At 41.5% G+C, this 27,222-nt stretch overlaps 1 protein-coding gene across 3 annotated transcripts in view; it reads right to left on the bottom strand.

Annotated features, from left to right (window-relative positions):
* Positions 1-27,222, bottom strand: part of LOC124258690 (dedicator of cytokinesis protein 3-like) — a 150,582-nt gene that overhangs the window by 85,523 nt on the left and 37,837 nt on the right. For all 3 annotated transcript variants that reach the window (XM_046692763.1, XM_046692764.1, XM_046692766.1), the window contains exons 10-22: positions 26,000-26,060; positions 18,502-18,573; positions 17,410-17,479; positions 10,212-10,324; positions 9,799-9,924; positions 9,525-9,649; positions 8,962-9,060; positions 8,040-8,103; positions 7,575-7,681; positions 6,723-6,894; positions 4,910-5,007; positions 4,292-4,390; positions 3,649-3,749 (exon numbers count right to left, since the gene is read on the bottom strand). In XM_046692763.1, coding sequence (XP_046548719.1) covers positions 3,649-3,749; positions 4,292-4,390; positions 4,910-5,007; positions 6,723-6,894; positions 7,575-7,681; positions 8,040-8,103; positions 8,962-9,060; positions 9,525-9,649; positions 9,799-9,924; positions 10,212-10,324; positions 17,410-17,479; positions 18,502-18,573; positions 26,000-26,060 — 1,307 coding nt within the window. The remainder of the gene's footprint in view (positions 1-3,648; positions 3,750-4,291; positions 4,391-4,909; positions 5,008-6,722; positions 6,895-7,574; positions 7,682-8,039; positions 8,104-8,961; positions 9,061-9,524; positions 9,650-9,798; positions 9,925-10,211; positions 10,325-17,409; positions 17,480-18,501; positions 18,574-25,999; positions 26,061-27,222) is intronic.

The raw sequence follows: 27,222 nt of genomic DNA, 5'->3' as shown, positions 1-27,222 counted from the left end.
ACGGCTCTGCCTTGTAGATGGCCTGTGCGAATGCCTTCGAGCAGGCTCGGTGATGGCATGTAGCGTTCTGTTGAGAATCTAAGTACTGCAGCGTCTCTGCATTGTAGATGGCCTGCGCGAATGCGTTCGCGCAGGCTTGTTGATGGCATGTAGCGTTCAGTTGAGAGACTAAGTACTGCGATGTCTCTGCTTCGCTGTGGATCTGCTTGGAGACCTGCATGGAGACCTGCGTGAAGACCTGCGCGGAAACCTGCTTGGAGACCTGCGCGGAGATTGGCGTGGAGATCGCGTGGGGAGTGGCCCGCTTAACCGCGTCTGTAGGGTGACCTGCGCGGAGATGAGCGACTGTGGGTTCGCGAATGTCTCGGCGAATCCCTCGACGGATTGTTGAGTCGACCTTCGCGCAGGCTGTTCCGGGAGTGTAGTTCTGCTGGCAGAAGTCACGTTGATGGAGGGCCCCTCAGAGATGACGTCTGCGTTGGAGCCTTCGCGAAGGCTCGGGACCTGGGCTGGCTGTGACTTCTTTTCCAGGCCGTAACGCTGCTCCATCATCTCCATGATCTGTTGGGAGAACTGCTGCATGAAGTCGCCCGGGTTGAAGGTCTGCGGTGGTACTGGCGCTGCCCTTTCTGCTGTGATAGCGACGGGGCCCACTGGACGGTCATCTGTTGTCAACGTTGATACCTCGGGTTGAGTAGAGATCTGCGCTGACGTCACCGTAGCTGAGACCAATCGCTTTTTGGGATGAACCTCTGGGATGATGATTCGGTTGATCATCGTAGAGTCCCTGTTCCGTCATCGGGACAATCTCGGCAGAGAAAGTCCTTGTAGTCTGCGCAGACGTCCCCGTAGAGTTGGTCGTCATCTGAGGGGTGTGTAGCCTTCTCTGGGTAGAGGATGGCTTCTATTCATCGTCTGCGATGATTGTAGAGCTGCCCTCTCTGCGTTGATAGCGATATGGTCCAGGGATCGCTCATCTGTCGCCCTCGGACTGCGTGCTGTATCTCTGGGATGATCAGCAGCGGCTCATCATGAAGTCATCTCACTGCCATCGGGATGATGTCTGTGAGGCTTCATTCTGCGTTGAGGATGGCTTCTTCTTCTACGTCTGCGTTGAGGGGTTGTCCGATGTAGAAGCCAACGTCTTCGAAGTAATGGCGGACAACATCCCACACCCATCCTCCGAGGACACCTCCGGCAGGTCACTTGATGGTAGTAAGTCGTCTAACAGCAGTAGACAGCTCGTGAGGGACTCAGCCAGTTTATCCATGACTTGGAAAGTCACCTGGATTTGTCGGTAGTACATCTAAGCACAGAAAAAAATTATTTATTAAATAAAGGGATACTCTACAACAGGGATAGGTCACTCGCTTGCTTTCTTTACCATTTGTACTAATTAACGTGTGCCTCGTCATGCTCCAACGCACACAGTGACTTGGTTCGTTCCCAGCGCAACTTCGGCTGCGTTTAACAGTACTTCAGCCAGTTTATTGTATCAGTCGGAATTTTACAATGAATGAATGAATGAATGAATTAAGAGCAAGAATTATATGTGAATGAATGAAATAAATAAAGAAAAAGAACAAAAGAAAGAAATACATATGTGAATGAATGAAAGCATAAATGATACACCACGGCCATCCCTCCCCAAACATGTTAAAGAACGCAAAACTATCAGTAGAACACGTGTTAACATCAGCTGTCCTTTTTTTTTAAAATCTACTTTGAGACATTTTTTTACATTAGTAACTAATTCAGATATCTTATTGCATGTGTGGAATGGCATGGGCATTGACAGAATGTTAACTGACACTGTCACAGACCCCTCAAAAACAGAAAGCTTAGAACTATCACAAAGCGTTGTAAACACCTTTCCAGTTTTGTCAAATACTAAGATCAACAAGAAAGAAAGCAGTTTTAGAACTATAACACTCAAGCATCACAAGCATCAATGGCGTATCAGAACAGATCGGCGATATGTCATATTTTTCACACACCTCAAATACACCCTAACAAAAAAAATTTAAATTATAAAACTATCACTATTACTTGCAAACACCTTTCACCTGATGGTATATTCCCCTCATAAAAATGAAAGGTGTATGTGAAAGATGTTTTAGAACAATAACTAGAAACACTCAAACAACGCCCTGTAGTATTTCAATGGCAGATCGGCGATATGTCATATTTTTCACACACCTCAAATACACCCTAACAAAAAAAATTAAATTATAAAACTATCACTATTACTTGCAAACACCTTTCACCTGATGGTATATTCCCCTCATAAAAATGAAAGGTGTATGTGAAAGATGTTTTAGAACAATAACTAGAAACACTCAAACAACTTTGTAGTATTTCAATGGCAGATCGGCGATATGTCATATTTTTCACACACCCTCAAATACACCCTAACAAAAAAATTAAATTATAAAACTATCACTATTACTTGCAAACACCTTTCACCTGATGGTATATTCCCCTCATAAAAATAAAAGGTGTATGTGAAAGATGTTTTAGAACAATAACTAGAAAAGCACTCAAACAACTCCTGTACTGTACTAATACTGACACTATTTCAATGGCAGATTGACAGATATGTCATATATTTTCACACACCTCAAATACAATCCTAACAAAAAAAACTTTTTCAATCTTAAATAAACTATCACTGGTCATTACTTGCAAAAGGGGCTTTCCGAGGAGTGACCACTCCCTCTTATATAGTCTCCCTGATTAAATTGAATTTCTATTAAATGCTGATAAAGATTACAGCTATAGCTGGAAGTACATGTTGTTGTGCAGCTAGGGCACAGTCAATGCGGGTTTGCAGCAGCAACCTAAACCTACAACGAAAATCAGTTTTCATGAAATGTAAACAACTGAACAAACACGGACAATTCCGTGAATAAACAGTGCTAAATACTGATTAAATATCAAACCATATTGTTGAAGAATACTAACTAAACCTCTATAAAAGTAGAATAGAGGAGAATAACTAAGTAATTAAAGGATATAGTGCCGTATAGGAGACACAGGCGCTCTCACAACCTGCCCACAGGGCGAAGAAGGAGAGAGTGAAGCATGTGGGGACGGTGGCGCCACAGTTTCCCGCCTAAACAGCTGGAGAGATAACTCTTGGGAGGAGTGATTTTACGTCTGTTCTTTATTGAAGGGAGCTTCAATAGGAGATACAAGTGTTCCACTAACGTTCGCAAGAGGAAGGAGACAAGCATTAAGCATGAGTCAGGATAAGGAAAAATATATATTATCCATTTTCTGTCAACTACACTTCATTTCGATGCGCGAGTAGATGCAATATGATTGTGAATTCTTTGAATAATGTGGACTAAAGTTATAATTATTGGTAACTGCCAGTTGTCTGTTGTCTGTGTTTGCCGCGATTAGGACCCCATCACGGGGGGTCGGCTTATGTACGAAACATACAATTTTGACACTGATTTTAAGGGTCAAGTTTGGGGGTCGGCTTATCTATGGGGTCAGCTTATCTACGGTAATATACGGTACTTCCAACCGACAGCTACACACACCAATACTCACTGATAAGCACTCACGACAGCCTCACTCACTGATAGCTGTACCAAGTTACACTCTTCAACAGCCACGAGACCCAGCAGGCATACTCACCGATACACAAGGGGGTAGGAAAAGTTCTCCTCCAGATAGGCTTCTAGCACACAAAGAAACTTCTCAAACTTGCTGTCCTGCAGCAGGTTGAATATATGGACCTGGAAACAAGGGTAACATCCTGAAGCTGGTGAAGGTCCCCTGACTCAGACAACATATTAGTTGGGATAGGAGGGACCTATTTATCTGATGATCAATACAGGAATGGTAGTATAGACACAAATGATACTGTAGAACTATGTCGTGTTTCAAATCATTGCACAAATATAGTGACTCAGTGTCTGTGAGTGAGCGAGTCTGTGTGTGCATGCCTGTGTGTGTGTTCATGTTTGTTCATTTGTGTGTGTGTTTCAGTGCAGTTGTCTCGCTGTGTCTGCTAGTTCTAGTCCTGAGTTATGTTGGATTATAGTGACCCACAGTAACAACAAGTACCTTTTTAAACATCCTTTATATATCCCAAATATAACATACGTTTCATCCTTTGTCAGGACATGGCAGCTACTCAAAACCGTCCTTTCTATATTTTACATCCAATTAAACATAGAACACCCAAAAGCCATCTCAGCACCTTAATATCTTTATATTGAAGAAGAGAAGTTAGGATGTCTTAACAACCAGATCGGTGGAATAAAGCCCTACTTACTAAGGCATGAAAGACTTCTGCGGAGTGTTTGAAGCGCTCCCCTTCACTGCTGGAGTTTCCGACCATGTAGAACAAGGAGTCCAGGATGTCCTGCAAGTACTGGAAGTACAGTGGCATATTAGATGTAGGAATACTAGTCATAGGGTAAATGTGAAAAAATGGTCTGATGTTTGTAGCGGTTGTCAGTACAGCAGAAGAAACATCATGCTGAATCTGCTTATTACAGAGGATTATAATGACAGGTCACTTCTGAAGAGAAGGGTTTGTTCTCTTCAGAGGTTCATTCTTCATCAGGAATAGAAATGTTAATTGAGTGAGTGAGTTTAGCTAGGAAGCTGTCTTATAATGAGGGTAGCATGGAGTGCTTGGGCGGATGGACAAGAGAGGCCAAGGGAAAAAAGTTTACATCGTTCGACTCAGTGTCGAATCAAGAGAGAGAAGTGCATACCGTGAGATAGGATAAGTTTAAAGATTAATAATTTAGTCATAGTATAGTTTTGAGAAATATTGGCTTTTTTTCAAGCCATATTTGTGAATGAGCATCACAAAGACCTTAGTGTGTTGCACGTCTATATCTCAACTGTGTTAATCCAATAGGTGATGTAAGGAGTTACCTACCCTGACAACCTCCTGGCCACGGAGGTTAATAAGATTGCGCAGACTCTGCTCAATGCACTCTTGTCTACTACTGGACTGGAATACGCCGACAAGGTCCGCTGAAACATCAGATCAATATTAATGTACAACACAAATAATATGTCATGAATGTGTTATAGTGCATCAGAGGCTCATTTTAAGGTAGTGGACCAGCTGGTGACTTTGTGAAGATGACTTAGTGGACCAGCTGGTGACTTTGTGAAGATGACTTAGTGGACCAGCTGGTGACTTTGTGAAGATGACTTAGTGGACCAGAGGGTGACTTTGTAAAGATGACTTAGTGGCTTTGTAAAGATGACTTAGTGGACCAGCTGATGACTTTGTGAAGATGACTTAGTGGACCAGCTGATGACTTTGTAAAGATGACTTAGTGGACCAGCTGGTGACTTTGTGAAGATGACTTAGTAGACCAGCTGGTGACTTTGTAAAGATGACTTTGTAAAGATGACTTAGTGGACCAGCTGATGACTTTGTGAAGATGACTTAGTGGACCAGCTGGTGACTTTGTAAAGATGACTTAGTGGACCAGCTGTTGACATGAAACATGACTTAGTGGACCAGCTGGTGACTTTGTAAAGATGACTTAGTGGACCAGCTGACTTAGTGGACCGGCTATTGACTTTGTAAAGATGACTTAGTGGACCAGCTGATGACTTGGTGAAGATGACTTAGTGGACTGGCTGGTGACTTTGTAAAGATGACTTAGTGGACCAGCTGTTGACATTGTAAAGATGACTTAGTAGGCTTTGTAAAGATGACTTAGTGGACCAGCTGATGACTTGGTGAAGATGACTTAGAGGACCAGATGGTGACTTTGTAAAGATGACTTAGTGGGCTTTGTAAAGATGACTTAGTGGACCAGCTGATGACTTGGTGAAGATGACTTAGGTAAATGGCTGGTGACTTTGTAAAGATGACTTAGTGGACCGGCTGGTGACTTTGTAAAGATGACTTGTTGACTTTATAAAGATGACTTAGTGGACCAGCTGATGACTTGGTGAAGATGACTTAGTGGACCAGCTGGTGACTTTGTAAAGATGACTTAGTGGACCTTAGTGGCTGGCTTTGTAAAGATGACTTAGTAGGCTTTGTAAAGATGACTTAGTGGACCAGCTGATGACTTGGTGAAGATGACTTAGAGGACCAGATGGTGACTTTGTAAAGATGACTTAGTGGGCTTTATAAAGATGACTTAGTGGACCAGCTGATGACTTTGTGAAGATGACTTAGAGGACCAGCAGGTGACTTTGTACAGATGAATTAGTTGACCAGCTGGTGACTTTGTGATTTTGTTAAGCTACCAACTTGTCTGTGGACAGCTCAATACAGAATCAGACCACTACAGTAACTCATCTTACTTTGTAGGAACAGACCAGCCTGGCTACCACCTTGGTTGTATGCAGTGGTCGAAATTAACGTTGGTCCTTAGGCCAGAAACCAAGTGAAAACCACTTGGACCCACAGCTTTGTTTTCTGCAGGTCCTTATGGCCGACAGCTTTTTCATCCCCAATATATAAGAGTATTATTTCCATATTAAAATATATGGCCTACACATTCTGATCAGGACCCACAAGTTTCTGTGGTTCAGGGTCCTGCAACTTTTCAGGGTTAAGGGCAAACACTGGGTGTATGAGACTTTAATCCTCCACGGAAATCATAAAACACTGGCCATAATTAACGTAAGGAGATTCACAAACAATGCCCTTCACACATCTGTATTGAGATCTTGGAACAAGACAACATCTACCTGTATGAGACTGTAAGCCTCCTTACCTTGCTGGGTGAACTTGGTTGAACAGAGGAATGTTGTCACAGTGAGGTACTCCTTGCTGCTGCGACTATACGGAAGCTGGTTGGGCAAATTGGCCGTTACTTTCGGGTCACTAAAGTCATCTTGGAATGATGGGAATTTCAAATAGTTCTTGATTTTGCTTGCAGTGTCACACTGGATGTACATAGATGGAAAAAGGAATGAATTAACAGAACAGCATTTACAATAATGTGTGTGTTCACATGTGCCTTAAGATATTTTGTATATATGTACACAGAATGTGAATTCAAAACTTCGGTTTGTTTTGTTGGTCTGTTTGTTTGTTGTTTAATGTCGCAGTCCAGCTATATGGCAGCGGCCTGTGAATAATAGTCTGGACCAGACAATCGAGAGGTCCACATCATGAGCATGAGTGTCAACCAAGTCAGCAAGCCTGACTACCTAATCCTATAGACCACTTTCTAAAAGGCATTGTGTAATCATAGCTTTCGGACGTGGGAGCCGTGCCAATTTACACTTATCAGAGGGATACACAAAGTCCGCAATCTGGACTACCAGTTGTCCGACTTCCATTTTTGTGGAAGTTGCGGTGGCTGAGCGTGTTAAGCGGCTGACTTTGTGTGCTGGCGATTTGGTGCCTGACTCTGATGGTGTGGGTTCGAATCCCGGATGGGACTCAACCCCCAAAAGTACTAGAATTTGTACTTTACTAAGAAAGTGTAATCCCAAACATAACAAAGGTTGCTCATCCTATTAGTCGCCTCTTATGACAAGCATGGGCTGCTAAAGACCAAGTTTTACCCGGATCTTCACGAGTTCCTGAACTTCTATATACAATGTGTGTGTGTTCCTACCTTATATATACACAGGGCGTGTGTGCCATCTGCTTGAGTGGCAGAGTCATAAGGATTGAGAGGAAGAAAGGCGAAACCATACAGCTGCTTTTCAGTCTTGTCCCTAGCTGCAAGAAATCATGAAACACTGGCCATAAATTACCCTGGCTGCATCAAATATACTCCTAAAAATGACAATTTTGAAAATTCAAAATACCAAGCTATATCTAGAAAATGAAACTCTTTAACCAGATCTCCATGGAATCAAATATTGTTATAGATAATTTATTTACGATCCCATCAGAATCCTTACCCACCCCAGTATCTAATATTTGCAATTTGCTTGTCTTGAAGTACAGTATTTGATAACATTTCAAATATAAGACCCCATTACCATGGTTTCAACTGCACGTGGAAGTGGTAATAGAAACAGTTTGCTTTAAATTTGATTATTTTTCAATCTGATCTCAGATTACCGGTACTTACTGGAGCAATGGCAAAATTCAAATCGTATATGAGCACACTGGAATTTGTCTATTGGAATGGACAGCTGAAACAGGAAAAACAAGACTGTCAGTGATCACTAGTAGTAGTCATCATCTCTACTGTACAGATTTTTTCAGCTGTTGCTCATTCAGAGAGATGTACAGAATCTCACCTGATGGTCTTTCGATCTATTTGTTCAAGCAAACTCATTCACTCAGCTTTTCAGTTTTTTGTACAGTAATAAGCACTGGCTGTCTGGAGTATAAAAATACAGATATCCAGCTTCAATGGTACACCTAATTTTTGTCAGCTCTTATGACAAGCAAGGTGTGCTGGGGAATACATATTAGGCAGTTGTCATTATACAGACAACAGTTCAGATTATTTTTTATTACACAATCAGCCCGTTGTATTTATGTATCATTACACTACAAGTGTGAGTTATATCTATTGAGTGAGTGAGTGAGTGAGTGAGCAATATTCCAGCTATATGGCGGCGGTCTGTAAATAATCGAGTCTGGACCAGACAATCCAGTGATCAACAGCATAAAAATCAATCAACGCAATTGCAAAACAATGACATGTGTCAACCAAGTCAGCGAGTCTGACCACCCGATCCCGTTAGTCGCTTCTTTTGACAACCAAAGGCTGCTGAAGAACAATCTACCCCGGATTGTTATGTATCCATGTGTGTCAAGGTATCATTCGGCGCTAATGGCACCCAAACATCAGCTGATTAGCACCCTTTTCTATGGGTGATATAGACTTCAATTCTTTCGGAAAATGCCTCCCCGGCTGAGTGTTGAAAGACTACATGGCTTTTGAGGATGCAGCTGGCCTGTACGTTCTACATCCGTGTGCTGATCACTGGGATGACAGTCACTAGACCAGCTCTGCCCTACCCACCTGAAGTGATACTTACACGTATAGTATCGTTCCACTTGGGGTTGTTGTTGTGGTAGAAGATGGAGGAGAAGTATTTGGTGACAGCATCTTCCCCACATCCACCTGTTATGCACTCCTGACAGACAAAAACATGGTATTAGCTGTCAGTAGAGAAGTACCTATTCCACTCTCCTAGAGACAAAGTAGAAGATACAAGAGTTATCCAGACTTTACATTTTATAAAATTATTACTCTGCATATAAAACTAAAATAAACATAAAGCAGTTATTCTGACAACCTGATTACCTTTCCCGGCTAGTGGGTACAAACTGCATAGGTACCTTAAATGCCCTAGAATCCCTACATGAAAACTTGTCTAGGAGAGAGAGTACTGTTGGCATTATTTCACTGGAATTTTTCCAGTAATTAGTTTGAGCAATATCTACAACAAAATTAATTGAACTGCACATAACACAGAGGGAAAAGGTTCTATAATGGCCAAGAAGAGAGTGCCAGTATATGCAAGACATCTTCACATTTTTGTCTTGGCATATCTCTCCATAAGATTGTTGGAGCAAAGCTGACCAAAGTAACTCTCACCGGTATCAGGTCACCATTGCTGTCATACACTGTAACCGTGACCTCCACATTCTTGGCTGCTTTCTTACTGCCTCGATCAAACTCGCTGTTGACCAGGGTCAGGTAAAGGTCATTCCGTACTTCACCTGCGGAAGGAGAATTAGATTCATTCCATGAATGACTGACTAACATTCCCACACAGACACACAGATATTGCACACACCCATGCACACAAACACATTCAAAACAGTTTTGGAGAGACCTTTGTTAGCTGTCTGAGAGTCAGAAAACTCACCTGGGTTTATGGAGTCTGAGAAGCCAATTTTCTGTACCACTGTGACACCCTTGCTGAACATCATGGGTTGTTCCGGCTTGACGGTGGTCAGGTCTCCATGGAACAACTTCAGAGAGACAGCAATACCTGGACAAAACAGGGTGTGTCTAGTTTGTAGGATTTAACAGGTACGCAATTGCCAGTCGGTAACTGGTCAAAAATATACCTGTATACAACAGCCAGTGTCTATTTACTAGGAATATACTTATACACAATAATCAGTGCATAACTGGTGGAAATATGACCCAACAATCAGTTTAAATTCCTGTCACAAAATCAGCATCATTCCTGAAGTTAGTGTTTGAGAAACCCCAGAAAGACCATAGTGGAGAAGGACGATCATCATGAGATTGAAACGTGACACAATGGGGTACCTATTGATTGCTTGTCTTTCTCAGTGGCGGTGAAACCTTTTCCAATTATCATGCTCTGTTTCTTGATCAATGTCTCGTGGAGGTTTGGAAAGGAAGACTCACTCTCCACACAACTGTAATAAACAAACATCACTGTCTTTATCTCTGCGAAAAGTGACAATTATCAGTGTCTTACTTTCAACATGGCTGTAATATACAAACATCACCATCTTACTCTCATCACAGCTTTAGTAAACAAATATGTAATTTTTAAAGTAAAAATGTAATTTTCTGGATAAAATTGATATTTTATACTTATCCTGACTCAGGCTTATATGCTTATCTCCTTCTTCTATGCAAATGATAGTGGAACATGTGAATCCCTTGTAGTTCCCTGAAGAGGACGTAAAAGTTCACTCACCCACGGGTTGCTTCCCTTTCCCCGCGGAAACAGTCATGTGACCTGCCATGCTTGTCACTCTCTCCTGAATAAGCCCTAGCACCTGGGTTTCCTGGGAACCCGAAGTGTCTTCAGCGTGGAGGTTGGGAGGGCTTGACACCATGAGTCAGGATAAGTATAAAATATCAATTTACTTTAAAAATTACATATTTTTCCTTATCCTAACTCATGCTTATATGCTTCCAGAATCCAGCGGAATTGGTGGTGGGTCAAGCCACTTCGTGGATTCCTCAGTTGTCCTTAGATACGTCCTGTATCCCCCCATTGGGAACTGCGTAATCGGCACTTCCTAGATCCTATTCTTCCAACTTCCGCTGGGGGACTTCTCTAAGACAAGAGAATCTCTTAGATTCACCTGGTTTTTAGATATACTAGTATCTTCTTCTTACTAGTTATCTATAAACAACCCAGAGATTATGATAAGATCGTTACCATAATGAGTTGCGACCCCTTAATGTACAGGTAAGATCGTTACCCGTACAGAGTCTTAATCACTCATGCTAGTCTAGCCTAGACGGTGCGCATGGACTTTCAACCACAACTCTCCAGAGTAAGGGTTATCAACAAGTCAACGTGATAAAGGGTGAGATTTCCAATTCTGCGCCTTTGTGGAACCGTTAGTTGTTGTGCTACAACAAGTGGCCCAAACTGGTGAATGCTGGAGACGTCTTCAGTGGCAATGTCTCTGAGGTAGTGGTTGGCAAACACCGCGTCTGACTTCCAAAAGCAGCCCTCCATGATTGATGATATCAAGCAGTTTCCGTGCAGAGCTAGTGTTGACGCCAGTGCTCTGACTTCGTGTGGGTTGGAAGCTCTTGGAGGTTCTAGTCCTGCTGCTTTGTAGGCCCTCAGTATAACGGCTCTCATCCAAAATGATATTGTCGTTCTTGAGACTTCTGTAGACGTCTCTGGTGAAAAGGGGATGAATAGGCTCTTGAATTTTCTTCTCCTTGTTTAACTCTTTTGAAGATATATTACAGGGCTCTGACAGAACACAAGGATGAGTCCTGGGTGTCCTCTGGTCCGAGGATCGTAGATAGTGCTGGGAGGTGGAACTGTCTGTCCGGCTGGCCAGGTAACTGATTTCGTAGAACTATGTTCAGATCCCAGGCTGGTGCTCTGAATTTCTTCTGCTGGTCCTCCAGCTTGAAGGAGCGTAGTAGAGCAAGTAGTTCTGGCACTTTTGTCAGTTTGATGCCTGTCTTCATGGTGATGACTGTACTGATAGCTGCCAGGTATGTAGATAGCATCGAACCTTTCAATCGCCTCATATATCTAAGGTGACATAGATATTCCGCCACTTGAGTTGCTTTCATTGCTGTGAAGCCTTTCCGCACTGCATACTGTTCAAATCTCTGCCACTTGTCGTCGTACAAGTTGATCTGCGTAGAGCTAGAGTTACTGCTTTTGCTGCTCTGGTAGAGTACCCTCTTTTCTTCAAGCAAGTCTTGATATGGTCCATACGTGTAGTTGGAATGTTAGCAGGTTTCCGTGTGCTTGCTTGGTGTGTGGATGTATGACTGGAAACCAGACTCTCGCTGGCCAGTAGGACGCGACCAAAGTCAGTTGTAGCACTCGGGTCTGCTTGATCTTCAGCAGTACTTGCGATAGTAGAACTGGAGGTGGAAACACATATGCGTTTAGTCCTTCCCATGACATGCTCAGTGCACCTGTTGTCCAGGCTTGGGGATCTGGTACCGGTGAGACGAATGTCTGTAGTTGTTTATTGAACCTTGTGGCGAACAGGTCCATGGAGGGAGATCCTATTTCCCTGATGATGAGCCGGAACGCTTCTGGGTGGAGCATCCATTCCGTGGGTGACAGATGAAGTGGGCGAGATAGAGCGTCTGCTAGCACATTCTTGGCTCCCGGAATGTGACATGCCTTTAGCCAGATGTTTAATTCGTCTACGATGTTGAACAACTGGAATGTGAGCTGGAGCAGGTTTGGTGATCCCGTTGATCCCTGCCAGTTTATGTAGAATGCCACTGTTGAGTTGTCTGTGTGAACCGTCAGCATGTGGTTGACCAGTGGGCTCGACCAGTGTTGAATGGCGTTGATCACAGCTTTCATCCCCAGTTGTTTGATGTGAAGATGTTGTTCTTGTTTCGACCACTTCCCTGATGCCACTTCATTGTCGAGATGCGCTCCCCATCCTTGTAGTGAGGCATCTACGTAAAGGTGTGTGTCGCAGACCGGCTCTTGTAAATAGATCCCTCCGCAGACATTCAATTTGTGAGTCCTCCATAACAGGTATATCTTGAGACTGTCTGGTATGGAGATCAGGTCCGTGCTGTCCAGGTGTCCTGCCAGGAATCGGTGAAGCGGACGTAATTGTAGTCTTCCTGTGCGAGTCAGGTTCTGCGCTGAGGTGAGCAGACCGAGTAGACATTGCAATGTTCCTAGTGGTAATGGAGAGATGACTGCTTCTGGAATCATGGCTTGAATCTTGACCCAACGATCTTCTTGGACCACAATACGATTCTGTGTTGTGATGAACCTTATTCCCAGGAACTGGTTCCAACTCTGACTTCATCAAGTTTACTAGACATCCCAGTTGTGTGAGCAGATGGTGAAGTCTAGCTGCTGTCTTAGTTGATTGGCTTCTTGATGATCTAGTATCCCGTCGTCCAGATAGAAGGCACTGCTTAGACCTCGACAATGTAGATAGGTGACGATGAGTGTGGTCACTTGTGTGAATAACTACGGAGCCGACAATATTCCAAACGGTAGGACGCTCCATTGGTAGTGTCGACCTCTGAACAGGAATCTTAGGTGCTTTCTTGATTCCGGATGAATCGGGATGTGTAGATATGCATCCTGTAGGTCTATGCTGGCCAAGTAATCTGCTGGACAGACGAGTTGTCTGAGTTGAGGCAGGTGGATCATCTTGAATCTCTCTGGCTTGAGTAGATAGCCTTGGTTGAATTTATCACTTCTACGGTGTTCTTGGCCAATGGCAAGTTGATGGCTTCTTCTAACTTTACTGCCTGGTCGTCTGCGTAGCTGAAGACTACCGGGTCGAGGGTCAGAGGTGGTGTGGCCTTCAGCTGCACTCTGTAGCCTTCTCGCAGTACTTGTGAGACGTAGATGAAAGGAGCTCTTCCTGCCTCTGGAGCTGGAGTATTTCTTCGCCTTCGCTTTCTGTATTCCGGAGAACTTAGACTTGTTGCTGTATCTCTGCGACGATACAGCGACGTTGGCCGACGAATGACATTGGCCAACATGTCAATAGACTTGATCATCATGACTTCTCTGGAATCATGAGTGACTTCCCTGGCAACTTCATCAATCTCTCCGCCGAGGATAGTAGGCGCGGCCAAGTGATCCGACATGAAATGTTGGTCCTTTTTCAGAGGTAATAGTGCAGATAGAATCCTTCTATCTTCCTCCATCTTGGGCTTCTGGAATCTGGATATCAACGTCTCGTTGATCGCTCTGGATCTCACCAGGCCGAAGAATGTTCTTCTAGTCGTTGGTGTCGAAGTTGAGCAATTTTCTTGTCTTCCACTTTGTAAGACTAGTTCTGGGAGTCGTTAATCAACTTTGTGATATCATCCAAGCTGGTGCTCTCAAAAAAGGGTCCATATGATGCAGAGGGAATCTCCTAGCATTAAATGTAGGTAGACGTTGATTCTGGTGTCGGGTTGCTTTTCCAAACGCTGCATGGAGGTTAGCAGACACCTTGGAGATCGGTTCAATTGGTGGAATCATGAGGGTGTCGAAGTCATCCTTCCACATCTTGTATGTGAATGCTGCATCAGATTCCTTGGAGGGGGAGTCCAAGTCCAGGCCGTTAGCAATCCACGATGTGACCTCTGCTTCCGAGAAGATGAAGTGGCCCTCTTCTTCAGATAGTTCCGGGTCCGCCGAACCTTCCCTCCGTGAACCTTCCTTCTGTGAACGTACGTTTGATGAACCTTCCTTCCGCGAACGTTTGTACGAACGTGGCGACGCTGATCTGTGTGTATGGGAGCTGCAGGATACTGATGTAGAACAACTGGATCTCGAGGGGCATCTTCCTCCGTCTGACATTCTCAAACGAGGAGGGTTCACCGAACCTCTTGTAGATTCAGGGACGTTTGCTGAACCTTCTTCCTCCAAGATGACTAGGTCCGCAGAAGGTGAATGTTCGCTGACATTGTTTTCAGCCGTACTCTTGTGGGATGAGGCTGTAGGTGTCTCAGGAACAGGTTCTCTCAAGGCAGAGGTTCACCGAACGTTGTCTGACATCGTAGGGTTCTGCCATGCAGCTCTCTCTTCGACAAATCTCTGCTCCATCAATGCCATCATTTGCGTTGTAAACTGTCTCATGAACTCACCTGGGTCGAAGTTCTGCGATGTAGGTCAGAACTGATGCGGTGTAGATGAAGCGTTCAAGAACGCTGAGGCGTCAAGAGCGTCTACTTGCAACTGCGATGATGCTACGCTGTTGTTGTCTATGTTTTACAGCTGCAGTTAACAACATATGGTTACTGGCATTATCTGCGGATATATCAGCAGTGACTTGAGATGATTTCCTTACCCGGTCCATCGCACGTTTATGAACGTAAGACAAACAATGATTAAATTGCCAATCTGGTAAATCAATACAATATCTGCAACGCAAGCTAGAAGAACATGGATTAACTCTTTCAACACCAGTCAACCAGAGTCATTTACTGCCATGACACCGAGTTCCCAGAGACTCTAAGGTCACAAATGAAGCCTATGTTTATCAAGGAAATTATAAGCTTGTAAAACTTTATTGCTACTACATCTCATACACCATTTAAAAGATCTAATCCCACTGTTGATAAATATGACGTTTATTTTTATAATGTTATTCAAATAATACAACTACAACTTAAATAGATTTATTTTTGTAATGAAAATGCAAGCTTACATTTATAATGTCCAGATAAACCGAGAAAGAAGTAAAAACTATGGTGATTTTTTTCCATTGTGACATGTCATAACATGCCCGTGCTTTTTTCGTTTATATTGTAATTTTTACGTAATCAGAATATTATCATAAAAAGATTTCTTAATTAATATGTATGGTCGCCTATTTCTCGATATCAGTGGCTTTCCAGTCGGTAACACGACACAACAACGGAAAATACCTCCGTTTTCGAAGCTTCGTATGAATAACATGGGAGGCGAATCGTTTGATGTTGGGTATCGTTTGAAAGCTCTGAACATCAACAACATCACTGAACCCTTGCTGAGAGTATTTTCACAGTTGTAAGAAGCGATTTTATTGGATATAGATTGGTTTCTAATGACGCTTTTTCGCCAGAGGGTCAAAATCAGACACGTGACCTAAGGCAGCCAATCATATTACGGCAATGGATACCATCTTCGTAAACGAAAACTTGTAGATTTAGACGAAAGTTTTGGGTAAAATAATGCTATTTTAAACATATTAAGCAAGAAATTGCTACCTATACGTAAATTATGGAACTTATTGGACGTATCGTGCTAGGTTATGACCTGTGACAAAAATGCTTCATGCATATATTTTCGCATTAAACATCGTGTCCGAGCGTGAAGATTGAGGCGGTGAGAGCCGAGATGTCACTTGTCAGTGACTTGACTTACATTACATGATCGCACAAAAAGATGGAAATAGTAATTTTATATGTACGTTTGACATCTTTTATGAATGCTGTTGTTGATTTTAGCAATTAGTTTATTCAATATATTTAATGATTTCCTCGAACCATCGTTACTTTGCTCTTTGACAATGTTATTGTGGACCCGCTGCTAAAGCATGTGTCCAAGAATTGTTTTTTTCAATAACATTGCAAAAATAGTTTAGAATTCTAATCCTGTCGATAATATATGGTCATTTGAAATTTATTAAGTGTTTTCAGACACTGAGAAAGTGATAGATTTGATAAAAGAATCATATGTTAGTTAGGTTCCTAAAATTATATATAAGTTTGATGCGACTACTGCCTGGCCGGTTTACCGGCCTACGGTGTCTAGGGACTGGTGACGTCTTAGCCGGTTTTCCGGCCTACGGTGTTGAATGGGTTAATGCATGACGAGAATTGGGGGTGAGGATCAGCCGCTGATAACCTGTATAACTGCAAGATTTCATCAAATGTAAACAAACTACATTATGATGAGAACGAGTGACAAAATATGAATAATTTTTTCAACATTTTGACATACAATTAAAGTTTAATATAACCAGAAACCATACACAGCTTAATCTGGATAAAAGGATCTAAATATAAAGGAAATGGTGCCGTATAGCGGACTCCAGTGCTCGCCCAACCTTCCGCTTGGGCAGTGAAGGAGAGAGTGACAAGCATGGCAAGTCACATGACTGTTTGCGTGGGAAAAGGGAGGCAACTCGTGGGTGAGTGAACTTTTACGTCCTCTTCAGAGGGAACTACAAGGGATTCAAGTGTTCCACTACCAATCACATAGAGGAAGGAGATAACGAATATGCATGAGCCAGGATAAGGAAAAATAGCATAGAACACTAGTAACTGATTAACACCATGCTCAGCAATATTCACATTTAATGATGGCAGTAATTGAGTCCGGACCAGACAAACCAGTGACTGACATCATGACCATCAATCAGCACAAATGACTTACAATGACAGGAACAAACCAACTCAACAACCCTTAGTACAAGCAGTGTTTTCTGAAGGTGAGTTTAACGTGCATCTTCATTACCAGAAGTGAATAATGACATTATACTGGAAAGTAACATGGACGCTAACATATGCAACCACCTGGTTCTTCAGTGCAACTTACCTCTGGACCTTCATGTGAAAGTCAAGCTCCTCTTCACGTTTCAATGCAAAGACATCCTTGAGGAATAACACTGTCAAAAATATGAACGTTTCATAAGTTTAATTTATATACAGAAAATATTTACATTTAGAAGATTCAAACAATATAGAACTGGCTTTGAAAAACTAAAAACATTTTAAATTGACATTGCTTACATTGTTCAGAATTAGTGGTCAAAGTTCAAAACTGCTTGACAACAATTAATTTTTTCAACATTAAGATAAACAATAACACAAAATTTCTTCATTCAGTGAGGATCCAGAAGTGAGTAGTATAACAAGCATTGTCACTAAGGTGACATGATCCCCCACCGCAAATTATCGAATCAAACTTATAAAGTAATGAAAGTTTAAGATGAAGTTAAATGTCAACAAAAACATGACTAATCAACCTCTCTTGATATCTTGCTCTTTAGTTGTTCAACACACACATATTTTCAAGACTGACTTTGACCTTGACATGAACGTCATAGTGTATGAAATATGCAAAACTAGTACTAAAGAAATTGCTTATTGAAAAACATTCAAGAGAAGTCTTAAAAGTCTATGAAGAAAATCAAGTGAACCGTTCTTAAAATATCTTGCTGACAATTCAGGTTAACATGCTGAAATCTTCAAAGTGTCGTCGTGACCCTAAAACTTATGTCGTCTGGGCCCTGAGCTTTCCCTAGATAAAGCTTTGTATTGAATATGAAGAAAATCCAGTGAATGGTTCTTGATATAGCTTAACATGCAGGTAAAATGTTAAAGTCCCCTTGTGACCTTGAAATGAAGGTCAAGGTCACCAAATCTGAGTTGGACCTTTCTAAACTGTGATGAAACTAGGTACCAAATATGAAAAGAATCTAGTGAACGGTTCTTAAGATATTCCAATTCGTACATACGTACGGATGGACGGAGCCTAATACTATATCCCCCGCTTTGCGCTAAACGCGCGGCGGGGGATAACAACTCCTTATATAACTGCAGTGTGCGAGTTGACAATGCAATCCACGTCCCCACAGCAAGAGAGACAGCATACAAATCAGACAACAGAATGTACGTGATATCTCACCTGCGGTTCCCCACGGTCGGCGGTAACGGAACTTGGGGATCTTCTTGCTGGATGATTCCTGGAGCATCCGACCTGTACAATAAACAACCAATCAGCAACAATCTCCCAGGAACAGTAATCTCTACATGCACACTAACATCACTTACTCCATTACAACACCTATGTGAAGGTCTGACCAACTCTCCAGAGTGACTGAGAAAGGTTTTATGCCACTTTTGGCAATATTTTAGCAACATCAAGCCGGGGGGACACCAGAAATGAGCTTCACACATTGCCACCATGTGGGCTATTGAACCTGAGTCTTCACTATGACAAGAGAATGATTTACCCAATAGGCTACCCCGACGCCCTTCTCCACAAGAATTCAAATCAGATGAAACCTGAGTGAACAGAACCGCTCAGTCTACCCTGAGGACTCCAGTTTTTTCAGCCAATAAGAAGACATCTGGGTAATCTGGGTAAGATGCCTCCAGTGTTCCAGGTCTTAAGACATTTACCCATTTGGTGAGTCATAACCACAGGTAAGATGCAGACAAACCAAAATTATTTGGCAAACAAGGATTTGAACACTCAATACTGACTGCTATTTCCCCCAAGGGATACAACTCTGTACATCGACCTAGTGAGTGAGTGAGTTTAGTTTTACGCCGCACTCAGCAATATTCCAGCTATATGGTGGCGGTCTGTAAATAATCGAGTCTGGACCAGATAATCCAGTGTTCAACAACATGAGCATCGATCTGCGCAATTGGGACCGATGACATGTGTCAACCAAGTCAGCGAGCCTGACCACCCAATACCGTTAGTCGCCTCTTACAACAAGCATCGGTTACTGAAGATCAATATTCTAACCCGGACCTTCACGGGTCACATCGACCTGGAGCAACTTAGACAACTGGGCCACACTGAGGATACCAGGTTGCAAACTGCAACGACTTAGACTGCTAGGTCATCTGTGCCCCTTAACACATCTAAACATGAAAAGGATAAGTTATATGACATCATGCTAAGGAGAAAAACATATTAATAACATTATTGTTCTAAATACAGATGTTCTCTTAAAATCAAGTAATGACTTATCATCACAGGCAATGCAGTCTACATGCAGAAAGACGATGTCAAAACAGGACACACAAGTTCTACAATACACAGCATGTAAGTACCATCCTCTACCTGTAGGAGAACTATACTGGCTACCAAACAGATATCGCCATATTTTAGCGGTATTTACAATATTACTCCTCTGTTTGTTAAATTAATGAAACAGAATTAATTATGATACTTCCCCGATGTGTCCAGCCCGTTCAGTGCCACCAATCATGTTTTTATATAACGCAGTCGGAAGGGAATCATTGCAGTATAAATAGATGTTTTCTCACAATTAACTGTAACAGTTATCACCATCCAAATGTCTCATGCCATTCGTGAAATACTACATATTCATATCATACAGTAACCTCGAATAATTGATTGTGTGACTATTTGAGCGTTTCTGCTACAGTAGATTGATAGGGAATGGAACAATGACTTGTGTACTTGAACTTGCTATTACATAGGTTGTGGGCAATCCCCCCACGACTAAGTTAAAAACAATTCATAGGGTTCATAACTTTATCTTTAATTTTTTTCTTATGTTACTCGCCGTGAAGAATTTTCTTTTGCTTTCCTTTATTGTTGTCAAATACCATGGGGAAAAATACCGGAATTGTAATTGACCGGAACTGCGCACGTGTGATACTGATGTAATGGCGATAACTGGTACGCGGTGATAACTGTTCGCTAGCCAGTAGCGTTAGTTGTCTTTCAACACAGAATAATGCAGACAGGATACAAAGTTACATATATACTGAACAAAATAAATAACGAAACATGATTTTTGTAAGGAAAATAATCATGGATTTTTTGCTCACCCTTCATAACCAACAAAACAATATCCCCCAAATACTTATGATCCCTAAGTTTTTTAAGTATATAAGGGATAAGAGTCTAATTCTAGTTAGTATATATGTCTGTATGACAGCAAGCTACATCATTGGCTTGCTGACACATGCAATCAATATATATAGAGAGTAAATAAAGGAATGTCCAAGTGTGTGTTTACAGTGCTGGCACTGAGACTGCATCAGGAAATATAATGCAAGAAGACAATACTTCAAAACACCATCTCATCAATTGCCAAAAAAAGGCCCAAAGAATGTGGACAGAGAATTCCATGACATCATATAGGTATAATGGCAGCATTATTTTCTCACAAACTAACTTCTCCCACTTATGAACTTCTGTCTATGAAATCAAACTATTCAGAAGAGGTCAAATGAGGATTATTCAAAGCAGATAGGTCAAATCAAATGAGACTGTTACGACTCCAAGTGTTGGTATAATGCACTGATGATGATGATGATGATGATGATGATGATGATGATGATGATAATGAAGATGTTCTTTCCTTTACTAAGCATTTGTTAGGCAAGTAAGCAGATACATAACAACTATAATCACATGACATAACTATTTTCTGCAGTCTGTCTATAATCCCAATTCCTCATGCTATTTGATATTGCAAGAGTTTACGAGTGCTTCTGGTACAGTCAATTTCACACCAAGTAAGCTGGTTGTTGAAACACAAATGGGCAAAATTGTATTTACCCTGCTGTTGTATGCTTGACATTATCAGCAATGAATGAGAACCCTTTAGCAATAATTATAAGATAATTTGACATGGTTATGGCCACACACACAGTACCTATTACGATTAGGTAAATTACCTGGGAAACGATCTAGTTAATGATCTCTAGAGCATCTAATGTTTGAAGTCCTAATTGTTCCTAATGGAATTTTCAACACTATTTATAGATACTTGTCATCAGCTTCCAAATTGACCAGGTTGTATATCTGAAAATATGCATCCAGTAACCTTTCTAATGACTGAAACATTGTTCAAAGTAAACTTAAACTCAGTTTACAAATTAAGTGTGCAACTAACTTTGTGTTTCTTGTTATGAATTGTTGTAAAATTAACTGCAGTGATTAATGGACATGTGAAAATGATGCATGTTTCCTAAAGACTTCCCTGAGTCCAACAGAGGACCAATCATGATGTTAATTTGTGAGTGAAGCCTCAATATGTGTCACAAACAGGTATTCACAGCATTGTACCTAAGTCTTAGTAGATAGACACACAGTAATATCTTCCATCTAGCACATGCAATGTTTTTCATCAAATCGTTTCAGAGATGCTTATGAAGGTAACCGATCATGACAACTTTTGACAAATGAAAGATCATAATCTGATTATGATTAATGTGATGGCATATCTTGACCATAAACTCATGCACCCCATTCTGATAAACAGCAACATCCTTGATGCAGACAACACAATGGCCTCAACCCTATTCTATCTCGTTTCCAAGCACTGTTAGGTTGCAAGGCAACATGCGGTGATACAACATCTTCAGTTCTTCATGGGCATGTATAAGGTATACACTATGCATCTCCATCACCTGTGAGGGATTGGGCAAACTTGTGGTGTGGTAGTGAAGTGGCTATTTTCGGTCAGCTAATTAAACGAGGTCATGTAAAAGTAGCTGAAGACAAGTGAACCCAATCCTGTGCTTGACCTTTGCGTGAACCATTCCACTACTGGACCCAGAAGCAATGTATAGATCAGATACCTACAGGTTCACACACGTTGTATACACAAGAAACATTGGTCTCAGAACCCACAAGCATCCTTACTTTGTAACTTAAATTCTTTGGTATTATTTTATTATTTTTTCTTTTATGCCCAGTGGAATATGTTAGCATGTTTCTCTGGTGTTGATGTCAAACATGTTATAATGACAGAACGATGGAGGAATATAGTGTGTACAAACCTGAGAAGAATTGACAATGACATAGTTACAGTTGCTGTTCAACACGATGCTCTACAACAGGCTACAACAACATTATGGTTGCTAGGCAACAAGCTACAACACTGCTACAGTTGCTAAGCAACAAGCTTCAACACTGCTACAGTTGCTAGGCAACAGGTGACATCACGGATACAGCTGTTAGACAATAGGCAAGAACATAGTTGCTAGGCAACAGGTGACATCACTATTACAGTTGTTAAACAACAGGCAACAACACAGTTGCTAAACAACAAAGTTGCTAGGCAACAGGTGACAGCACAGTTGCTAGACAACAGGTGACAACAATGTTACAGTTGCTGGACGACGACAGGTGACAAAAATGTTACAGTTGCTAGGCAACAGGCGACAACAATGTTATTTTGGCTACAACAAACACAAGATGCGGTGCAGAATACCTTTACTCTTGGGTAGGGTTTGCTGCTCACTGCTTTGTAACATAGACGTAGCTGAACAACCAAAGATTGCACATATCAGCCAGTGAATATTTTTGTATGCAAGTCAGCATTATAACAGCCATGTTTAGCTATTATTTAGTACCAGTTCTTTACTATACACCCCTTTAATTTATAACACAAGCAAATGAATGTTCCTGTTTGGAAAGTCTGCATTATTACAGTTATATTCCAGACACTTGTGAGTTCTTGACACTGGAACAGACAAACCAGTGGAAGTCAGCATGAGCATCAACCATTCTGTTGATGTACCGCAATGAAAAGTGTAGGAGTTCAAGAAACAACAGGCACCAGTTTCAATTATTTGAAAAATCCACTGGAGATTGAATTAAATATTATTCAACTTGAAATGATGGGTTTTATTAATCAACCTTAACTTGCCTCAAAAAGTGTCACAGCAACATCCTACCACTTCTAACAACTTCTCCAGAACATGACACAATATGAAGTCACCAATTAATCATTGTTTAGATATGCATATATTCCTGCTCTGAATTATTTCTGCCTGAAATACTGACCAAGATCCTCCACTTGTAACTGTCCATGTTCAAATTCCATCCAGTTATTCACAATTGAAACACTTGTCCTACGCTCACAACAGTTTCACATCATGACCCACTATTTCAGTGAAAATCATATACAGTAATGAAGAACTGCTTATCTGAAACTACCCCTGACGAAGCCAATTAAGTGTAGCACATAATGACTGTTTTCACTTTCCTAACCTTATTTACCACTTCCTGCAAGATGTTTACCTCTCACATGGAAACACCATACATAAGTTATGGGTACCTCGGCAACTACAAACATATGATGTGTAGGGCAGCTAGACTCTGATTCCACACTTGTGCCCGTTGTATCAGGCTTTCCATATGCAAAGGACGACACTATCCACAAGAAGGCAGTAATCTCAGTGTGTGTGAGTGAGCTGGGAGTAATGATGCTTTGCGTGAGTTTAGTTTTATGCCGTTCTTAGCAATATTCCAGCAATATCACGGAAGGGGATACCATGGGCTTCACACATTGTACCCATGTAGGGAATCGAACATGGATCTTAGACATGTCTAGGTTACCCCACTGCCCCAGTGATGCAGTCAGGTCACAGCATTGCAGCTTCCTATGGGAGGAAAGTTCAAAGTAATACAGGTCTTGGACAATTAACCACTTTGGTGAAACCCAGGAAGACAGGTATGTTGCTTTTCAGCTTTGAAACAATATCAGGTGTGTTCCAGGAGTCAGGGATTTATAGGACATGAATTCCTGTGTCCTATACGCATAAAAATTGACAATGGAGGCATCAAAATTTATAACCGCGTCCACAGAGACTCAGAAAAAAGTCCAAATACTTTTTGTAAAAATTCCAATCAAATGACAATAAGTTATCACTGAGTTTGCTACTAGCTGGGTTATGGTATTATTTGCAATTTAATTACTGTAACAATGTGACGATCATGATACACAATACAATAATAATGTTTAAGTGTCTGGGACCCCCATTTTCTTGTCCAGACCCCTGAAAATTAAGAGTTTGAGTCCCAGGGACCCTCAAATACAGGACTCCATGTAACTTCCTGAGGAGTGGAAGCAATCCTGTCATGCCTAAGGGACATAACTGTGTATTGTGATTTTCAGCCACTTTGAAAGCTTGGTCACCTGTTCCAGACTTTCAATACTGTAAAGGAACAATGAGACTAGGATTTCAAGTAACAAATATTCAGAGAGGCATGGCAGGACTAGAAGACTTCTGCCCGAATGTGGGGGCACAGGTTGGCCCAGACGTTTTGGTATTTGTTGTAGAGTTGTGCCCACTGGGCACATCGGGAGCCAGTGACTGGGTTTGAATCCCAGTGTTACCTCAGTAATGTCTTTAGGTTTGTCAGCACCATACCATGTCCCTGGGTTACATGTCAGTGGTTATGTAAGACCTGCAAACCTCAATACTGTACCCTCAGAGTTTGCTGACATGACGCTATATAACTGGAAAAACGTTCAACACGGCATTTAACCCAACTCACTCACTCTCCTAGAATGTAGCAAAATTCCTTAAAACATGACTTTAATAAAGCTGGATTCAATTCATTGTGACTACATATATAGAGGATATTATATGAGTGCCCATGTCATACTATGTTTACGACATGAGTGCCTAAATGTTGGTATTTCATGAGCGAGGCGAGAGCGAGGGATATACCGATATTTAGGCACAAGTGTCGTAAACATAGTATGACATGGGCACAAATATGATATTCTGTTTATTACCGAAGTCGTCAAATTGAGGAAAATATACCCAAATCTACTTTCAAACATAGGCTGGCTACCCACTGTCGCCGCAGTTTGAACTCAACGTCACAGAAGAAACGTGACATCATAGCATTGTTCATGACGTCACGTCACCATGACAAAGTGATATTTTGCCCTAGGGCATCGTATGAAAATTATGAACCCCATATTTTAGCCCTCGGAGGTAATAAACATAAGCTGCAACACTAGTTATTCTGTTAACAATACAATGATGAGATGTATTAACTGGTATTACAATATCTCTTCAGTGATCAAGTCAACAACATAAGGCTATATGATTGCACATGAAGCACAAGTTAGCAATGCATGTGAAACATAAAAGCTCCACTGCTTCCATCATAGAACTGGCAGTTAAGACAATGCAAGTGGCAGATAAATGAATACCGGTAAGCTTCACTTTCAAACAACATAAGCCACTCATATTAAGGAAAGCCATTTGTATGCATAATTAGCTGTATAGACATATTTTCATATTTATATTTACATGAAAACTGATGAAGATTCCATTTTATTACAACATGTAAACACAACCATCAAATAAACATAACTTACAAATTCAGTGTATCAAAAGAAATATAAATAGGTTGTTCCCCCCCTCCCCCAAATATTGCTTTAAAGAGGTTTCCATTATTTTGCCAACACCCACAGGAAAAGATACACCACAGACTTTGTTTTATTTGTTAATTTTAGGGGATCACTTTGAGTCTAATATCAGTGATGAATATGTTTCTATTTACATCCAAACACAATTGCACTTTCACAGGATAACAAATCTCTTCTAGCCTGTATATATTTACAATCTTCTCATTGAACCTATTTTAGTCAAGCTCTCACCTGATCGGAATATTTGAGCCACCAAATAGAGATCTCTTTCCAAATCTGCTTCATTCAGGTCCTGTTGATGACAAAAAAAGATGCATTGTTTCATTACACTGATATTGTATAATTAAGTCACATTTCCCACAGGACATGCTTCACAAGAAAACATAGAACAATATGTCACATCGATCATACTGTGGGACATGTTTTCTTGGGCACAGACACAAAGAGACAAGGAATTGTGCTTTGCCAAAATGACACATCACATGCCAAACCATCCAATCATTATTTCAGTCAGCTCTTCTGGTTATGGAGACAAGATACCCCTCTCAGTGGAAATTTTAAAGACCCATCTTATCATGAAGATCCTCCTGTAGCTGTGAAAATCCTTTACCATGAAATTCCCCACAAAACTTTGAAGTTCCCTTTACATGGAAGATTGTCGGTAGTTGTGAAGCTCACCTTTCCATGAAGATCCCCCTATAGTTGTGAAGTGCACCTTTCCATGAAGATCCCCCTACAGTTGTGAAGCTCACCTTTCCATGAAGATCCCCCTATAGTTGTGAAGCTCACATTTCCATGAAGATCCCCATGTAGTTGAGAAGCTCACCTTACCATGAAGATCCCCTATAGTTGTGAATCTCACCTTTCCATGAAGATCCCCACCTGTTGTGAATGAAGATCCCCCTATAGTTGTGAAGCTCACCTTTCCATGTAGATCCCCCATGTCCCCTATAGTTGTGAAGCTCACATTTCCATGAAGATCCCCATGTAGTTGAGAAGCTCACCTTACCATGAAGATCCCCCTATAGTTGTGAAGCTCACATTTCCATGTAGATCCCCATGTAGTTGTGAAGCTCACCTTTCCATGAAGATCCCCTATGGTTGTGAAGCTCACCTTACATGAAGATCCCCCTATAGTTGTGAAGCTCCCCCCACCTTTTTCCATGAAGATCCCCTATAGTTGTGAATCACATTTCATATTTCCATGAAGATCCCCATGTTGCTTGTGAAGCTCACCTTTCCATGAAGATCCCCTCATGAAGCTCACCTTTCCATGAAGATCCCCTATAGTTGTGAAGCTCACATTTCCATGAAGATCCCCATGTTGTTGTGAAGACCTTCCATGAAGATCCCCATGTTGTGAAGCTCACCTTACCATGAAGATCCCCTACCCCAGTTGTGAAGCTCACATTTCCATGTAAGATCCCCATGTTGTTGTTGTGAAGCTCACCTTT

This window comes from Haliotis rubra, unplaced genomic scaffold, assembly GCF_003918875.1.
Source record: "Haliotis rubra isolate DU_JTF1 unplaced genomic scaffold, ASM391887v1 Scf7, whole genome shotgun sequence".
NCBI classification, from domain to species: Eukaryota; Metazoa; Mollusca; class Gastropoda; order Lepetellida; family Haliotidae; genus Haliotis; species Haliotis rubra.
Note: the sequence above shows the minus strand (reverse complement) of the source record. Positions and strands in the feature narration are given on the sequence as shown.